The 13969-nt window shown below is 47.2% G+C and overlaps 1 protein-coding gene across 9 annotated transcripts; it reads right to left on the reverse strand.

Annotated features, from left to right (window-relative positions):
* Window positions 1-1388: 1388 nt before the first annotated feature.
* On the reverse strand, window positions 1389-12029 carry LOC137664423 (protein mono-ADP-ribosyltransferase PARP12-like). 9 transcript variants are annotated; one of them, XM_068402414.1, is made up of 11 exons: window positions 11931-12029; window positions 10261-10303; window positions 8546-8913; window positions 8003-8138; window positions 7403-7523; window positions 6269-6359; window positions 4959-5034; window positions 4067-4197; window positions 3284-3394; window positions 2162-2313; window positions 1389-1722 (listed from the first exon to the last, which is right to left on the reverse strand). In XM_068402414.1, the coding sequence occupies exons 3-11, from the start codon at window positions 8575-8577 to the stop codon at window positions 1442-1444; spliced, it is 1131 nt and encodes a 376-aa protein (XP_068258515.1). In that variant the 5' UTR covers window positions 8578-8913; window positions 10261-10303; window positions 11931-12029; the 3' UTR covers window positions 1389-1441. The 9 variants fall into 9 exon arrangements, with proteins under 9 accessions (XP_068258515.1, XP_068258514.1, XP_068258513.1 ...); XM_068402413.1 differs by having other exon boundaries at window positions 11740-12029; XM_068402412.1 differs by having other exon boundaries at window positions 11667-12029.
* Between the last annotated feature and the right edge of the window lie 1940 nt (window positions 12030-13969).

Here is a 13969-nt window from a genome sequence, read left to right on the forward strand (position 1 = left end):
CCTTTTTTTTTTTTTTTTTTTAATTAAAGGATACCATATATTCTGGAAAAAGTCAGTTTAAGTGACTTTCACTTCTACTTCCTGACTACATGGAAGGCACTACGCTCACCTGTGGCTGACAAGATTAGGTCACTAATTTGTAAAAGTACAACCTTTAGGCTCCTGCAAAAGAGGTGGGACATGGAAGCGCACTAAATATGGCAGCTCAGGGACTCACTGCAGTCAGCTGCCTTTCTGACATTTTCTAAGGGCACTGATTGTGCCTGAAGATAGCAGGCTTCAGGAAAGCTGATGAGATCCTACACACATCCCTACTCTTGGTTCCTCCCGCTCATGGCGTGTGCAACTGAACCACTTGTGACTCCTTTGCTGAATTAGAACAGCTTATACAGCAAGACTGTTTTAAAATCAGCCAATAATTTTTGTTTCCATGCTATCAGTCATCCTGAATGTTATCCCACCATCTGCCAAGTTTCAAATGCCATGTCCATCATCCAAGCTTTCCCCCATCCACCCCAGCTGGAGCACACACCACTGGGGCACTTCTCAATCGCCCAGAGAAGTGCCAGGCGGCAGCATGACAATTCAAAATAGCCACCACCAACTTCAGTCTGCAGGGTGGGTAGGGGGGTGGCTGTGCCAGCAGCCACCCCTCACAAAGCCCCCTTACCTCACTGCTGCAAGCACTGGGTCTGCAGCCCCCATGGGACACTGCCTTGTGCTCTTACTCAGCTCACCGTGGACTTCCTCACTGTTAGTGTTGTGGCGTGGTGGGAATCTAACTTCAGCAGCTGCGATATCCCCACTTCTCTTGACCTAAACCCAGTGGGGACAGAGCAAGGACAGGGTGTCACAGGGACAGGCAGACTTGACATAGAAGAACAGGGTGAGAAGAGCTGTCAGTAATGTGACCAGGAAACAAAGCGAAGTTCATTGCCATCTTAATTGCAAAGCCTCCAGGACGCAGGATCTTCCTGCCATTTACCGGAAGGACAGGCCATGATTCCTGTCTTGCGCACCATGATGTAGGTACTTTCACTTTTCCTCCTTCCACATTCCCACCCAGTCTCCCTTTGGCACATTATCACCATCACAGGCAGGAATGATATCTAAGTGACTGTATCAGTGTATCAAGTTAACTGTATACTCAGTGGTGCCACTTTCAGCAGCAGCAGGTGTCACTGGATCAGGGTACACAAGGCAGGTATGTCCCCATCCCAGGCTAGAGAGAAAGTGAAGATTAAAGTTTAACACTTTCTGCTGGCAAAAGAATAGCCCCCACCAAAAAACTATGGCCCAAAATCCTTCAGGGGATTGATATTGATTCACTGCATTACAAAAGGTTCTAAAGCTACTACTAAGATTGAACAAACATTTTAAAAAAAAGATGTACTAGAGTGTAATTTATTCAGTGTAAATTCAAAGGAGATTCCACCGTTCGTTAAAGGATCATACACTGGCCCTCACTACCATACTCCAAGATATAGGCAGGGTAAATCTGGTGCTTCTCAAAGATGACAAAGATGGAAGGGTCTGTCAAGTCATCCACGCAGCTGTCATAAAGTCTGTTTGAATTGCTGGGTCTGGGTGGAGGGCGAAGGTATTCAGGGTTTCCCTGAGCAAAGTCTCCGACTAGAACATGAGCTACAAACATGCTGTAGCGACCACTGTGAGAGGAACAGTACTCGTGAGAATAGCTGGCGTCTCTGGCAAAGTAGCTTCCTGGGGACCAGAAAAAGCCACAGGTAAGACAACACATCAACCAAGGAACAAATATCTGCTATCAGCACTTTGGCAGCCAGCAATTCAACAACCCCAGGTAGCTCTGCACACATCCTCACCAGGTGTTTCCACATCGGCTTATATTAAAGCATTGAAAGACTCTAGCCACATTTCACCATCAACCTCCCAGTCCCACCTGTCCAAGACCTTCGTTGATGAGCAGGTACCTGAGGCAAAGAGGGGTGTTTTTAGCCCCTCCTGAAAGGGGGTTGATGCTGATGCTGCCTGCAGCGATGCAGGTGCACACAGGTGAGAGTGCCCTAATGGCAGCAGTGCAGGGGTCAGGGACAGTTAGTCACCTTGCACCCCGCCACCAGCCTGGCCAGGGTCTGCAGCCCATGCTGCTATGGCCTCTGAACCCACACTTCAGCACTTGTACCTTTTCCATACATTGTCCCATGAGTCCCACAGATCCTCCAGTCGAAGTTCTGCTCACAGATGGCAGACATGTGAGACGGACTTGTCCCATGGAATAGAAGCCGCTCATCCACCCATTTTGATTTATTGAGCTTCTTCATCTGCTCCCTTTGCCTAGGGACAAAAAAAAAAAATGAATGACATGTTACCCTGGTTCAAACGAGGACAATTTCCCAACTCAACTCTTCCTACGTTTGGGTCATGGAGGAACAGTGACACAAACCACTCTCAGCAGGGTTACAGCCTGCTTTGCCCTTCTGTTGGTACCCTGCTGCACAGCTGGTTCCTTCCAGCAAAACAAAAAGTTCTCAGCATCGCTATGGACTGCGTCACCCACAGCTTCATACCACATGAGAGAGTAGAGAGACAAACATTTCTCAACTGGGAATTGGTCAGTTCCCAGGTTATATAAATCCTGAATACATAAATATGGTTATAAAACTGAGCTGTATAAAGCCACAGTGAAGACTGTATAATCTCTACCCCTATCTTTATCACATAAAATTTCCCAATTTTTAGAAAATCCCATGTGGAAGAGGCTAAGAAACAAAAAGAATAAATTTGAGATACCATAGCTCAGTGATGGTGAAGGAAAAGAACTTTCTTTTTGAATAACACTAGCAAGAACCCCACATGCACCCTGTTAGGTTATGTGATAAAAAGAGCACAGACACAACCCCAGTAACCCGATCACAGAGAGAAGAGCTCCAGCCTGGGCCTCTCCCAGGAACCAGGAGACACCCAGCACCATGAGCAATGGAAAGGCTCTGGAGCAGCTCATGGACAGAAGCAGGGTACCGTCTATGAGAGTATGGGACTCATTATGGGACAGCAGGGAAGAGCATTTGGGGATTGCACAGGACTTATAATGGCATGTTTAACAAAGAAACTGTAGGTGTGAGAAGGGAGGGATCAAGATGGTCTGAGAAGCAGCAAACATGGGAAAACATGGATAAGCGGGTAAAAAGGGCTGGTTGTGTATAAACAGGCAACTGGCTGGTCAGCAGGCTTCTCTGGCCATGCCCTGTGCCTGATCAGTGCAGGCTGCCCTATCTTCTCATAAAAATTCATTTCTAACTCTTACCTGGGTGATGGACTCTCCAAGTCTGTATGCATGCACGTGTATAGGGGTCTAGGTACAGCAACTGGAGTGGGACCTTGGATCACAGGAGGTGCATGTCCACAGCACCAGCAACTGCAGCAAGCAAGGGTGGTGTGTCAGTGTGTGATCACTAGCCAATATCAAGCTAGAAAGCCAGTGAGGAGGGTAGCTGGCCTGGGAGTCAGGTATTGAAGCAGCCATAAGTCTGAGCCAGATGCTGGAGAGACCAGAAGGTGTGAACTTGCTTACCGGAGGGACCAGGAGGTCCAGGACAACCGCTGAAGACACCATGAAGTCTATAGAGACCCATTTGCATGTGTGTGTGTCTATGCAGAACGTAACTGGAGACGAGAGGATCCAGGGGTCAGCACGTGGGTAGGCTGAGTGTCCAAGACCATCACCTATAGGGACCCATATGTGTACGTATGTTCCAGTGACAGGCTTTCATCCCAATCAGCCAGAGGAAGAGAACAGGATGAGGCCGTTGGTGCTTTTTATGATTGCATGAGTGCTGTGCTGTCTGTGTTGGTTTTTGTGGCCAGCTGTGTGTGTATTCATACATTTTGTGCGTACATGTGTGTTTGTGCCTGTGCACCTACTGGGAACATGTGTTGAACCTCTCTGCCAGATGGACCTTGGCACACAGATACACCTCTGCTGGGCTGCTGGATTTGGCAACTCCTAATGCAGACTGTGAGGGACAATAGATCAGGAAATACCAGTCTTCTGCTACCATAAAGATAACAAAATAAAATAGATACAAACCACTGAAAAACTTGCCAAAGCGTTGGGTTCTGGATCCTCTGCAGTCGGTGGATGCAGTAGTCTTTCATCGTCTTCTCAAAGAGCCTCTTAATTTTTCCATATTCACGGGAAGTGTAGCTGAGCTGTACCAACTGAAAATTTTAAAAACGCCAAAAATAAGGTATTACTGACAGTAGCAACTCCAAATCCTTCCAAAGGACTCATCAACCTCCTCACATCAGAGGAAAAGCCCTGCCATTAAAATCACAAGCTTCTCCTGTCTTTCCAGTTAACCATCCTCTCCCTACCTTCACCCTCACTCCCCATATGGAAGCACAGGCACCGACTGAGGGAAGTGAATGCAATCCCACGTGAGCTTCCTTCGGTGGACACACCTCCGCATCTAGATTATTTTTACTTCTGGGTAACCTAAAGATGAAATGCCCAGCAGTATTCAAGCTGGAGAAGAGTGAATATCAGTTTCACCTGGATTTGACACCCTAGCTCCTCGTAGCCCCTTCCCTACAGCGCTAAGCCCTAGTTTTACCACGGCGAATAACATCTTGCCTCAAATGGACTGAGGAAATACTACAACACCCCTTTAAGATGCAATTCATCCAGTTTATCAGCAGATCAGGTGCCTTGGGAGAGTGCAAAGGACACGTAAGACCAGTAACCCCCAAAAGGGCCTTTCTTATCCTGTGTGGTATATGTAGGGGGTCTCAGAGAGCCTCCCAGGAGACACAAGTCTATTCTGAATGTGAAATTGTCAGTCTTGTTTCACCTCATAGTTGCTTATTTTATAAGATGTGTTTAAAAGCTCAGAGCATCTCAAGTGCCTTGGGTCATGTTATCAGAAAAATCAGTACAGGACACAGTTCACTCTACACATTGGAGAGCTGGAAAGACATACCTTGAACCCGATATCAGGCAGTGCAGATTGGTCCCATTGCGGAGGACAGACAGAACATGACAGAGCCATGTTTTGGCTTCAGGAGAGAAAGAAGAGCAAGTCAGTCCATAATACTCCTAACTAAATCCCCTCCCAGAGGATCCAGCTGCTGACTCTACATCAGCCTTCCAGTATCCCTGGATTTTTGTTTTTGTTTTACTTTCCACATAACCATTATCCCTTTCTCCAGTTTACATTTCCACACACATCCTGGTGACACTAATGCATCTCTTGGCAGGTCAATACACTGTTAAGAGAGCTTCAAATGAGAAATCACACGCTCCTAGCCGGGCAGTTTAGCCAGCTGCTCCCAGCTAGCCCTCCATGCATGCTACTTGAACCTTTAGGAAACTGGAGCATGAGCCCTCTCCCTCCATGTGGCTGCTCGTCTCTAAATCACTGGCCAATGGGTGGCCTGCCCCTATCCGTCCCCAGGACCAAGCCTGTCAGGAGGCTGTGGGTGGACAGTTGTGCCCTGCAGGCACTGCTGCACCAGTCAGTGCTCAACAACTTCCAGCACTAATGCCCTCCTGACATGCACGTTTTAACCCAGGCAACAGGAGCATTAGCATCCATTCAGGAGCTACAGTTTGTTTTCTTTTTGAATCAACACACCCTTGGTTGAACCAGCCCTTGGATTGAACCCTTGGCTTCAAATGCACTGTCTGCTGGTGAGTTTCTGAAGCAGAGAAGGCTCTTTTGAAAACAAGCAGAAGCACAACTAACTTTTACAGCAGACATTCTTAAATTCTGTCAAGCTGAACTTCCTTTAAAAAAGCCATAGGTAGGGTATCCCAAATAAGCACATCCAGTTCACTTCATTTAGAGGGATTTGCTTCTGTGTTTTGTTTTATCCTCAGCTTTCCAGCCAATGGCATCTATCTGCTCCACAGTTCTTGGGACTGGCAGTCCCTTGCTCCTACACTGCGCACAGAGTATTTAGTACTATTGGGGCATAAATCAAGGAATAAAAATTCCTGGCACAGTTGTGTCAGCCCTATGTGGCCTTGCTCTTGCAGAGAGAACAAATCTACTCTAGGGGTCTCTCGCTGCCAGAGGCTACCACCAAACATCCCTCCAGCGCACTTCGCAGAACTGTTGCGAAATTTACAAATGCTGTCACCACAGATTTTGCCATTAAACCAGTCAGCAAAAGTTATGTAATAATGAATTTAAGAAATCTAAAAATGAATTCTAGTCAGGTAGGAGGAACTTCTTAGCAGAAATGTGCTGTCATCTAGAGACATTATTAAATAATGAAAGTATATTACCTTCTGTCTTGTCCACCTTGAGAGGACACAGATTTTGGCAGTCGGGCAACTCTTCTCTGAGTTTCATAAATCAAATTTGTTTGGACCATGTCTTGAAAAAAAAAACCACAATGACTCAACAATTAGGTAATATATTGTCCAGGGACACACTCTTATGTGTTTAGAAAAAAATAAAAGAGGAGGTAGTCCCGAATACAGCATGGTGGTGCTCTCTCCACCACACCCATCCCACTCCATACTTCAAAACTATTCCCACTGCTTCTGCTTGGAGATCAGGAAGGTCAACCACCTGCTAGCATAGGTTGTGAAGCTCAAAGGCAACTAACCACCAACTGCACCTGCACATGCATTCACATCCAGGCTGTCGGCCAGAGAAAAACACATCTGACGTCAGGCATACAGCAGGGAAGAGTTTTCAATATGATGGAGGCCATAAATCTAGCTTTCCCAGCAGTGCAGGATTGTTACGTGGTGGTAAGAGGAAAGTCTGCCCTCTCTTCTTGGTCCTGTAACAATATCACACAGTGCACGCTGTGTGACATGGCTAATTATCCATTGTTTCCTCCTTTAAACACCACACTCTTTATTCATGCCAGGAAACAGATTTAAAGTTTGGAAAGCTAAGAGGAATTCTAAGATGGGTAAATAAATTAGAAACAGAAAAGCATTTCCCATTCTCTCTCTGTGCAACCAGCCCTAAATTTTCCCTTGTTGCAGTGTGTGCTTTCTCTCTCCACAACTAGCTTGCAAGATGTCTGCCATGGGCTCACTTCTTCACCATTTGACTTTTCAGTGCTTATTTTTCTTCCTTTCTCATTTCTCCTCTTTCGTTGTATAAACCCAAATGCGTAAGCCAGCTGCCATGTAGTGTTTACTCTCAGCTCTTATTCTGAATACGTAACACTGTCAGAGATGTTTTTTTGACTATATATGCACAAGTCTAGAAGCTCGAGCGGGACATTTCAAAACTGCAGAGAAATGCAAATACTGCTCAAGTGGTGCTTGGAGAAAACTTACAGGAGGAAAAAGACCTGTTCAAAGAAACCCTGACATAGGGTGACAACTCTGCACGAAGGAGGCTACCTTAGAGCCAGTTACACTGTGTAATTAACTTAAAACAAGGAGATACTTCACCTTCAAAGTCTAACTCATACTTCTGAGAACCAGCCCTGAATAACACAATGCCTTTCTGGTCAGCTAGAAATTCCTTCTCCAGATCTGCAGATGTCACCGTGGCAGCGCAGTGATCCGGATGCTGTAGAAAAAACAAGGAAATTATACCTGTTAGAAACCAGTCTTTGATTTAGGCAACATTGTGGGGAAATACCAGTGTTTCCCCAGGCCCCTGTCACGGGTTGCCATTTTGAACTAAGTCTCTAAGGCTTCAACCATTTTGTTCTTCAGCAATGTAGGGGTACCCCACAGAGAAGAGCTGCCTGTAACAACAGCAACAAAGCAGCCTTCAGCCTGTGTGGTCAGCTTCAGCCAAAAGACGTCCGTCATCTCTGGAAAATGCACTCACTTTCAAAGCCAGTCCTTTGCAAGCTTTCACAGAGTAGCAATACTGCTTTGAGGGACAATTAATAAGACAAATCTACCGGGGCATCAGAGCAGCACTGCAAGGGCACCCAGCAGCACATGTGAAACACACCAGCTGCAGAGCAACGTGCCCTAAATAACTCTCTGAAGATGGCTTAACAAGAGCTTTCGGAATCAGCCATGGATGGATCTCACCTCTTCCCCATACTCAATCCACTGCCCAGAATCATCGAGCCAATACCAGGCGTACTCCATCGCAGGAGCAGCCAGATGAGTCAGAAGATACCACAGGCGCAGAAGAGCTGACTGACTCCTGGCTGCTTGCTTGACCCTAACATCAGAAGAGAAATCCAGATTAAAGTATAGGTCTTTTCCAAAGCTGTCAAATTATGTGATATCCCTGGTCTGGTCACAAGTCTAATAACTTCTCACAAAATGAGACCCCTCCAGCTGGGAAGTGCAGGTTTAACCAGAACCAAGGAACTGATGTTTGTATGTTTATGGGGAATGGTAAGCACCACAGAAATGACCCTGTGTCACAGTTTAAAGCTGGGCCGGCTATTAAACCTGTGGCAGATGCTCTCTGCTAACCCTCCCACTGCACTCCCCCCCCCACCAAAGGGAAAGGGAAAAGGGAGAGAGACTTACGGGTTGGAAAGTTAAAACAGTTTTAATAAACTATAATAATGAAAAAGAGTATAATAATAATAATAATAATAGAAAAAATCAAATATATACAAATATATACAAAACCAAAATCGAGCTCCCATGATGTTGGTCACGTCACCACCAGCGCTGCAGGGCAGGCTCCGGGAAGGCCCAGGCTGGGCCTAGCGATGGTCAAGAGCTGGATTCAGGGATGCACGGATCGGGATCAGGGGCAGCAGTAAAACAGACGGAGTCCTCTTTGGACACCGGCCATAGCAGAAAGAGAGCGAGACCCTCGTGATCCCCCCACTTTATACCGAGAATGACGTGTATGGGATGGAATACCTTCGTTGGTCAATTTTGGGTCACCTGCCCTGTCCGCTCCTCCCTGCAGGTGCGACCCCCCTTCGGCTCTTCACTCGTAAGCAATGAGGAATTCAGCAGTGACCTTGGTTTCTCTAAGAATAAGTACAGCAAGAGCCTTTCTGCATAACATCCCTACCGGTGCCTCAGCGATAACTACAAACTTCGAGCGTTATCAGTCCTGGAAGCAGACACTGTCTGCAAAACATGCAGTTAGTTTCAGAAAGTGCAGTTACTTAGAAGAGACTTAGCTGAAAGTAAAAATCACTGAAAGGAAAATTGGCCTGGTTTAGGCCAAACCAGGACACCTTGACCTCTGTGTCTTGGACCCAGGTCACTGTTTTTTTCTAAAATATGTATTTCTAAAATACACATTGGAAGAAAATACAACTCGACACAATAAACTCAGCTCGTTATGTGAAGGCCAGTGGTGCCACCTGGCTAGCAGGAGTAAGATTTGGCTTCTAGGCAGTGTGTGATGAGCTGCAGAAGTCAGAATGCCTTCGGAAGGCACTGATAGCATCATCCCTCCTTTAGTGTTCAGGAAAGCAAAGCTACCGCTCACAGGTACTGTACCGGGTGCAGGTGCCCAGGTGCTGGCAGCAGGGGCTGCAGAGGTGGCCTCTGTGAGAAGAGACCAGGGGGTGTCCCATGCCGGACACAGCCGGCTCAACAGACCCACTGCAGGACACAGCTGAGTCCATCAGCCAAGCTGGTGGTGCCTCTGAGAAAGCTGCCCAGCAGTGATAAGTGAGGAAAAATGTGAGAGAAACAGCCCTGCAGACATTCAGGTCAGTGAAGAAGAATAAGGGGAGGAGGTGCTCCAGGCACTGGAGCAGAGATTCCCCTGCAACCCATAGAGAAGACCGTGGTGAAGCAGATTGTCCCCCTGCAACCTGCGGAGGACCATGTTGGAGTGGATACCCACACTGCAGCCCATGGAGGACCCCATGCTGCATCATGTGGACATGCCCTGAAGGAAGCTGCAGTCCATGGAGAGAAGCCCATGCCAGAGCAGGCTTATCCTGAAGGACTGCAGCCCATAGGAAAGGAGCCATGCTGGAGCATGGGAAATTTTTGAGGATGATGGAGTGGCAGAGGGCAACTCCTATGGACTGAGGTCAATGCCCATTCCCCATCCCCCTTGTGTTGCTTTGTGGGTGAGGGGCAGGGAGAACGTAGAGAAGTCAGGAATGAAAGAATGAAGTTGAGCCTGGGAAGAAGTGGAGGGGGGAAGGTGTTAATTTTTATTTTTGTTTCTCACCTTCCAAATCAATTTTAATTGTCAATAAATTAACTTTACCCAAGTCAAGTCTGTTTTGCCCAATGATCTCCTTGTCTTTATCTCAACTCATGAACTGAGGAGAGGGAGTGAGAGAGTGGCTGGGTGGTCATCTGGCAGCTAGGTAAGGTCAAATTCCTGGTGGGGAGGAATCACTTACCAGTAAAGTCTCTGCTCTGCGCTCTGCCCTGGAGACACAGTACCTGCAAAGAAAAGAAGCTGAAACAGGTAGCCACCAATAATTCAAATTCAGAGGATTTTACTTTGCTTGCTGCTGTGCTTCAGCCTCCTTTGAATGTCTCAGTTTTGGACCCAGCCAACATTTTTCTACGTATCTCATCACTTCGCTGCTCCTACAACATTATTGTGGAGCACACATATACAGCTGAGAGCTGCCCACCTGCCTGGCGTGGAGTTTGCATAGGTCTGTGGCTGAGCTACCCAGAACTGCCCGAAGAATTTAAACACAGTATTCAGACAAAACTGGAAATGATCATTTATCTGGCTCTGACACCCTTCATGAGTTGGCAGGGATCACGGGTATTCAGAGCAGGCTAATCAGAGGAAGTCATTATAGGAGGAGCTCCCTTATAGAGCTGGTTACAGTACAAAGGTCCACAAACAAAGGCTTGGCAGTCCCTGGACTGCCAGAACAAAGAGCAAGGAAGGACCCGAGTCTCCTTCGCAGCCTTAGCTTGTTCCAGCACTGCCTTCAGACCATGGCTGCTCTTTGTACACAGTAACACCAGCCAGGCCTGTTCCTAGAAAAATGCTCCCAATTCATTTTCTCTCAAATCCCATTTCGGGAGATTCATGAGATCCAGCACTCCCAGGAGATTTTTTTTGATGCGGCTGTCCCTTCTCTCCCCTCTGCACAGCAATGTGCTGCTGCTGCTGCTGCTGCAGCAGAGGAATTTGAAGTTTCTGGACTTGAGGTGTGGGATTTGAGGGGGTGGGGGGGAAATGGAGAGGAAAGCTGGGGAGTGGGGTGGGATGATGTTTCCAGGGAGCTTTTCTCCATTGCTCCCCCCATCCCTGTTCCCTCTCTCTGCAATCCATAGATGGATACTAACCCTTGTCGAGACCCAGGGCTCCCAGTCTGCCTAACCCCATCAGCTTTCCAAAATATCCAGTTATGCCCTACTTTCACTTTCACTTGCCAGCGTTTCTGCTCCTTGCAGGAATTTTTCACTCACTAACTAACCCCAACCAGAGAGAAACAGAGGTGAAACACTTAATAAAGCAGACAGAAATATTTCACTGGCAAGACAGGTAATGTCCTTTACCTTTTGCTGAAGATTTCGCTATCTGGTCTTGTGTAACCGAGAGATACCCTGTAAATTTGCTTTTTATAGCTCCACAGCAAAAGCTTTATACAGAGGAAATTTTATACGTAAAAAACAACCTCACGCCACATTTTCTCTTACACACTTCTACCTCACGTGGAAGAAAGGATGAATTAATGAAGACACAAACACAGCTTACGGTATGACTAACTGCAAGCAGGTATCCTTCCAGCAAACCTTAAAGCCAAGCCTACAAACCACGACACCCCCAACTTCCTACCTCCCAGCTCCGCGGCACCCCAGGAAAGCTGTCAGAGCCCGTCATGCATCACCTCCCCGGCTCCCCTACTCACAGCCCCGCTGCCAGGCTGCCCAGCCACCGCCCCCAGGACCAAGGGCATTAGCCACGTGCCCACCAGTCAGACGAGCCCTCTGAACCCTTGCTCCGTGTGGGAAGGGTCCCCCGGGTGCAGTAAAACCTTTGGAAATAAAATATGACTGGCCTGTTTGAGCTCCTTGTGAACTCCCAACCACACGTTTGTACCTCGCTGTCTCTCTTGGAGTCTCTCTCCGCGGGACGTCACGGATGCCTCTCTGCTAGCCACTGACCTTCAGGAAATGGAGCTGAGTAACGTTTCCTTCTGGTTATTGCGCCACACACACACGCATCTGCCAGGCAAGAGCAGACCGTCCAGGCACAGCTGACGTTTTTGGCAGATGCATCAGTAAAATCAACATCCCTACAAACCAGCATAGTTTATCCCTACTGCTTGGTCCCTGTCATCCCGCATCGGCACTTACCTTGAGCCGATTCCTCCTATCCTCCCAGTGGCTAGGGATATTCTGGACCTTCTCCTTTCAAGATTCCTGCTGGGAGCAGCTTCTGCTGAAGACCATTCTTTGAAAGCCAAAAGCCAGTGTTGCCTTGCAAAGCAAACCCCAAGCCTCCATGCAGAAAGTGGGTGCATCTCTCAACACGCTCTCCACGTTGGTTGTCGCACTGTTCAGTGGGGGGTCACAGTACCCAGCGCTGCACGGAGCGACCCAAACCAGCGCAAACCGAGGATGGAGCCCTGCAGGGCCAGCTCGGTCTGCGCTGTCCCGAGTATTTGTATCCCTTTACCTTGAAGTCTGAGTCTCTGTCTGTTCCTCCCCACGGAAATCACAGAAGGGTCAGGAGCTTTCCAGTCTGACCTCCAGCCTTTCGGTCTAAAAGGCTGACAGCATTTCCCAGCAGAGCTCTGAAAAGCATAAAGCTTAACGACAGGTCAAGTAGTACTAACTACATAAACTTGTTCAGATGCAAACATTTTTTTTTCCCTTACACAAATTATGTTCAGTTGAATTGCCCAGAACATTTTTATTTCCTGATGATCTAGTCAGACCAGATCAGTAGTGGCTGAAACACATAAATCTCTGTTTTAGTTTCTGGAAAGGCTGCACTCTGAGTGCATTTTATAGACATAGTAGTAAAAAAACAAAAAAACAAAACAAAACAAAACCAAAATACCACAAATGTGATTATGAAATTGAACTTTGTTTCTTCCCCGTCTGGCCTTTCTTGACTGGCTTTTGACCTCCCGTGTAGTATCGGGATCTCATCTCCTCAGCTGCACAACTTTTATGCTTCCCTTTGACTGATGAGATTTATAAGATCGGGTCCTGCAGGTTCATTTTTGCATATGTGAATTCTCTAGTAAAATACTCTTCTGAACTGAAGCCAAGAGCTTCACTAGGCATGAGATGTCAGCTCCAGGAAAAACATTCTGGCTTGGTAGAAAATGTTTACATAGCTTTGCTGGGAGCAGCATACCATCCTCTCTAAAAGCAAACAGCTCCCCACAAACTGGAAACTTGAGCTCACTGTAAACTGATACTTTCTGAACAACATATTTTTTATTTTTATCACTTTTAATTGCAATGTCATCCATGGAGCTGTTGAACCTCTGATTTCTAACTGTCAATGTAACCGTGATACTATATCTGTCTGCATTTTCAGTATCTGACAGGTCTTGGAGCAGACATCCTGTATATAGCCCTGCAAGATCATATTCCTGCACAGTCAGCAGAAGCACCCAAGTGTGGTTTCCCTGCATGTGTCAAATGATTTATTGCATATAAAGAAACCATGGTCCAGCAGGTAGGATTACTTATTTCACCCCCCCAGAATTTCAATTCTTGTTTCCTTTTTCTCTTCAGAGGAAACGCACAAAAAAAAAGTGATGATTCACCCATTCTCTGTGTCTGGCTGCAGACGTACAGCAGTTCTGTTGCAATTTCAGACCACTCCCAGGTTTGATACGTGAGTACTGATGCTACAGTGTGGGCACGCTGTGCTCACAGGGGTCCTGCAGCACAGGACAAGGCTGGCAGCTCCTCATGCTTCTACGTCAAGATGTGGGAAATTGCCCCAAACCAGTACCTGAAGGGGTGGACTCAGGCTATGTTGGGGTGATGGGACTCACCTGGTTCTGCAAGGTCTTCTGCAGGTTGGTTCCCCAGCCACCCACACCGGGGCCCGGTCAAGGGATGCTGCAGGCAAGTGTGCCAGGGGGTGCAACTTCAGCAAAGCCCGGTGCGAGG

This window comes from Nyctibius grandis, chromosome 5 (genome assembly GCF_013368605.1).
Source record: "Nyctibius grandis isolate bNycGra1 chromosome 5, bNycGra1.pri, whole genome shotgun sequence".
NCBI classification, from domain to species: Eukaryota; Metazoa; Chordata; class Aves; order Nyctibiiformes; family Nyctibiidae; genus Nyctibius; species Nyctibius grandis.

Excerpts from the sequence above, each read along its gene's own strand:
- LOC137664423 (XM_068402414.1), bottom strand. The coding sequence starts at position 8,577 with ATGGGAGCTCGATTTTGGTTTTGTATATATTT. Across the intron at positions 8,139-8,545 it reads TTTTGGTTTTGTATATATTT|GGTCAAGCAAGCAGCCAGGA; the intron begins GTATATATTTGA and ends TTCTGATGTTAG. Across the intron at positions 4,198-4,958 it reads TGCCTGATATCGGGTTCAAG|TTGGTACAGCTCAGCTACAC; the intron begins GTATGTCTTTCC and ends TAAAATTTTCAG.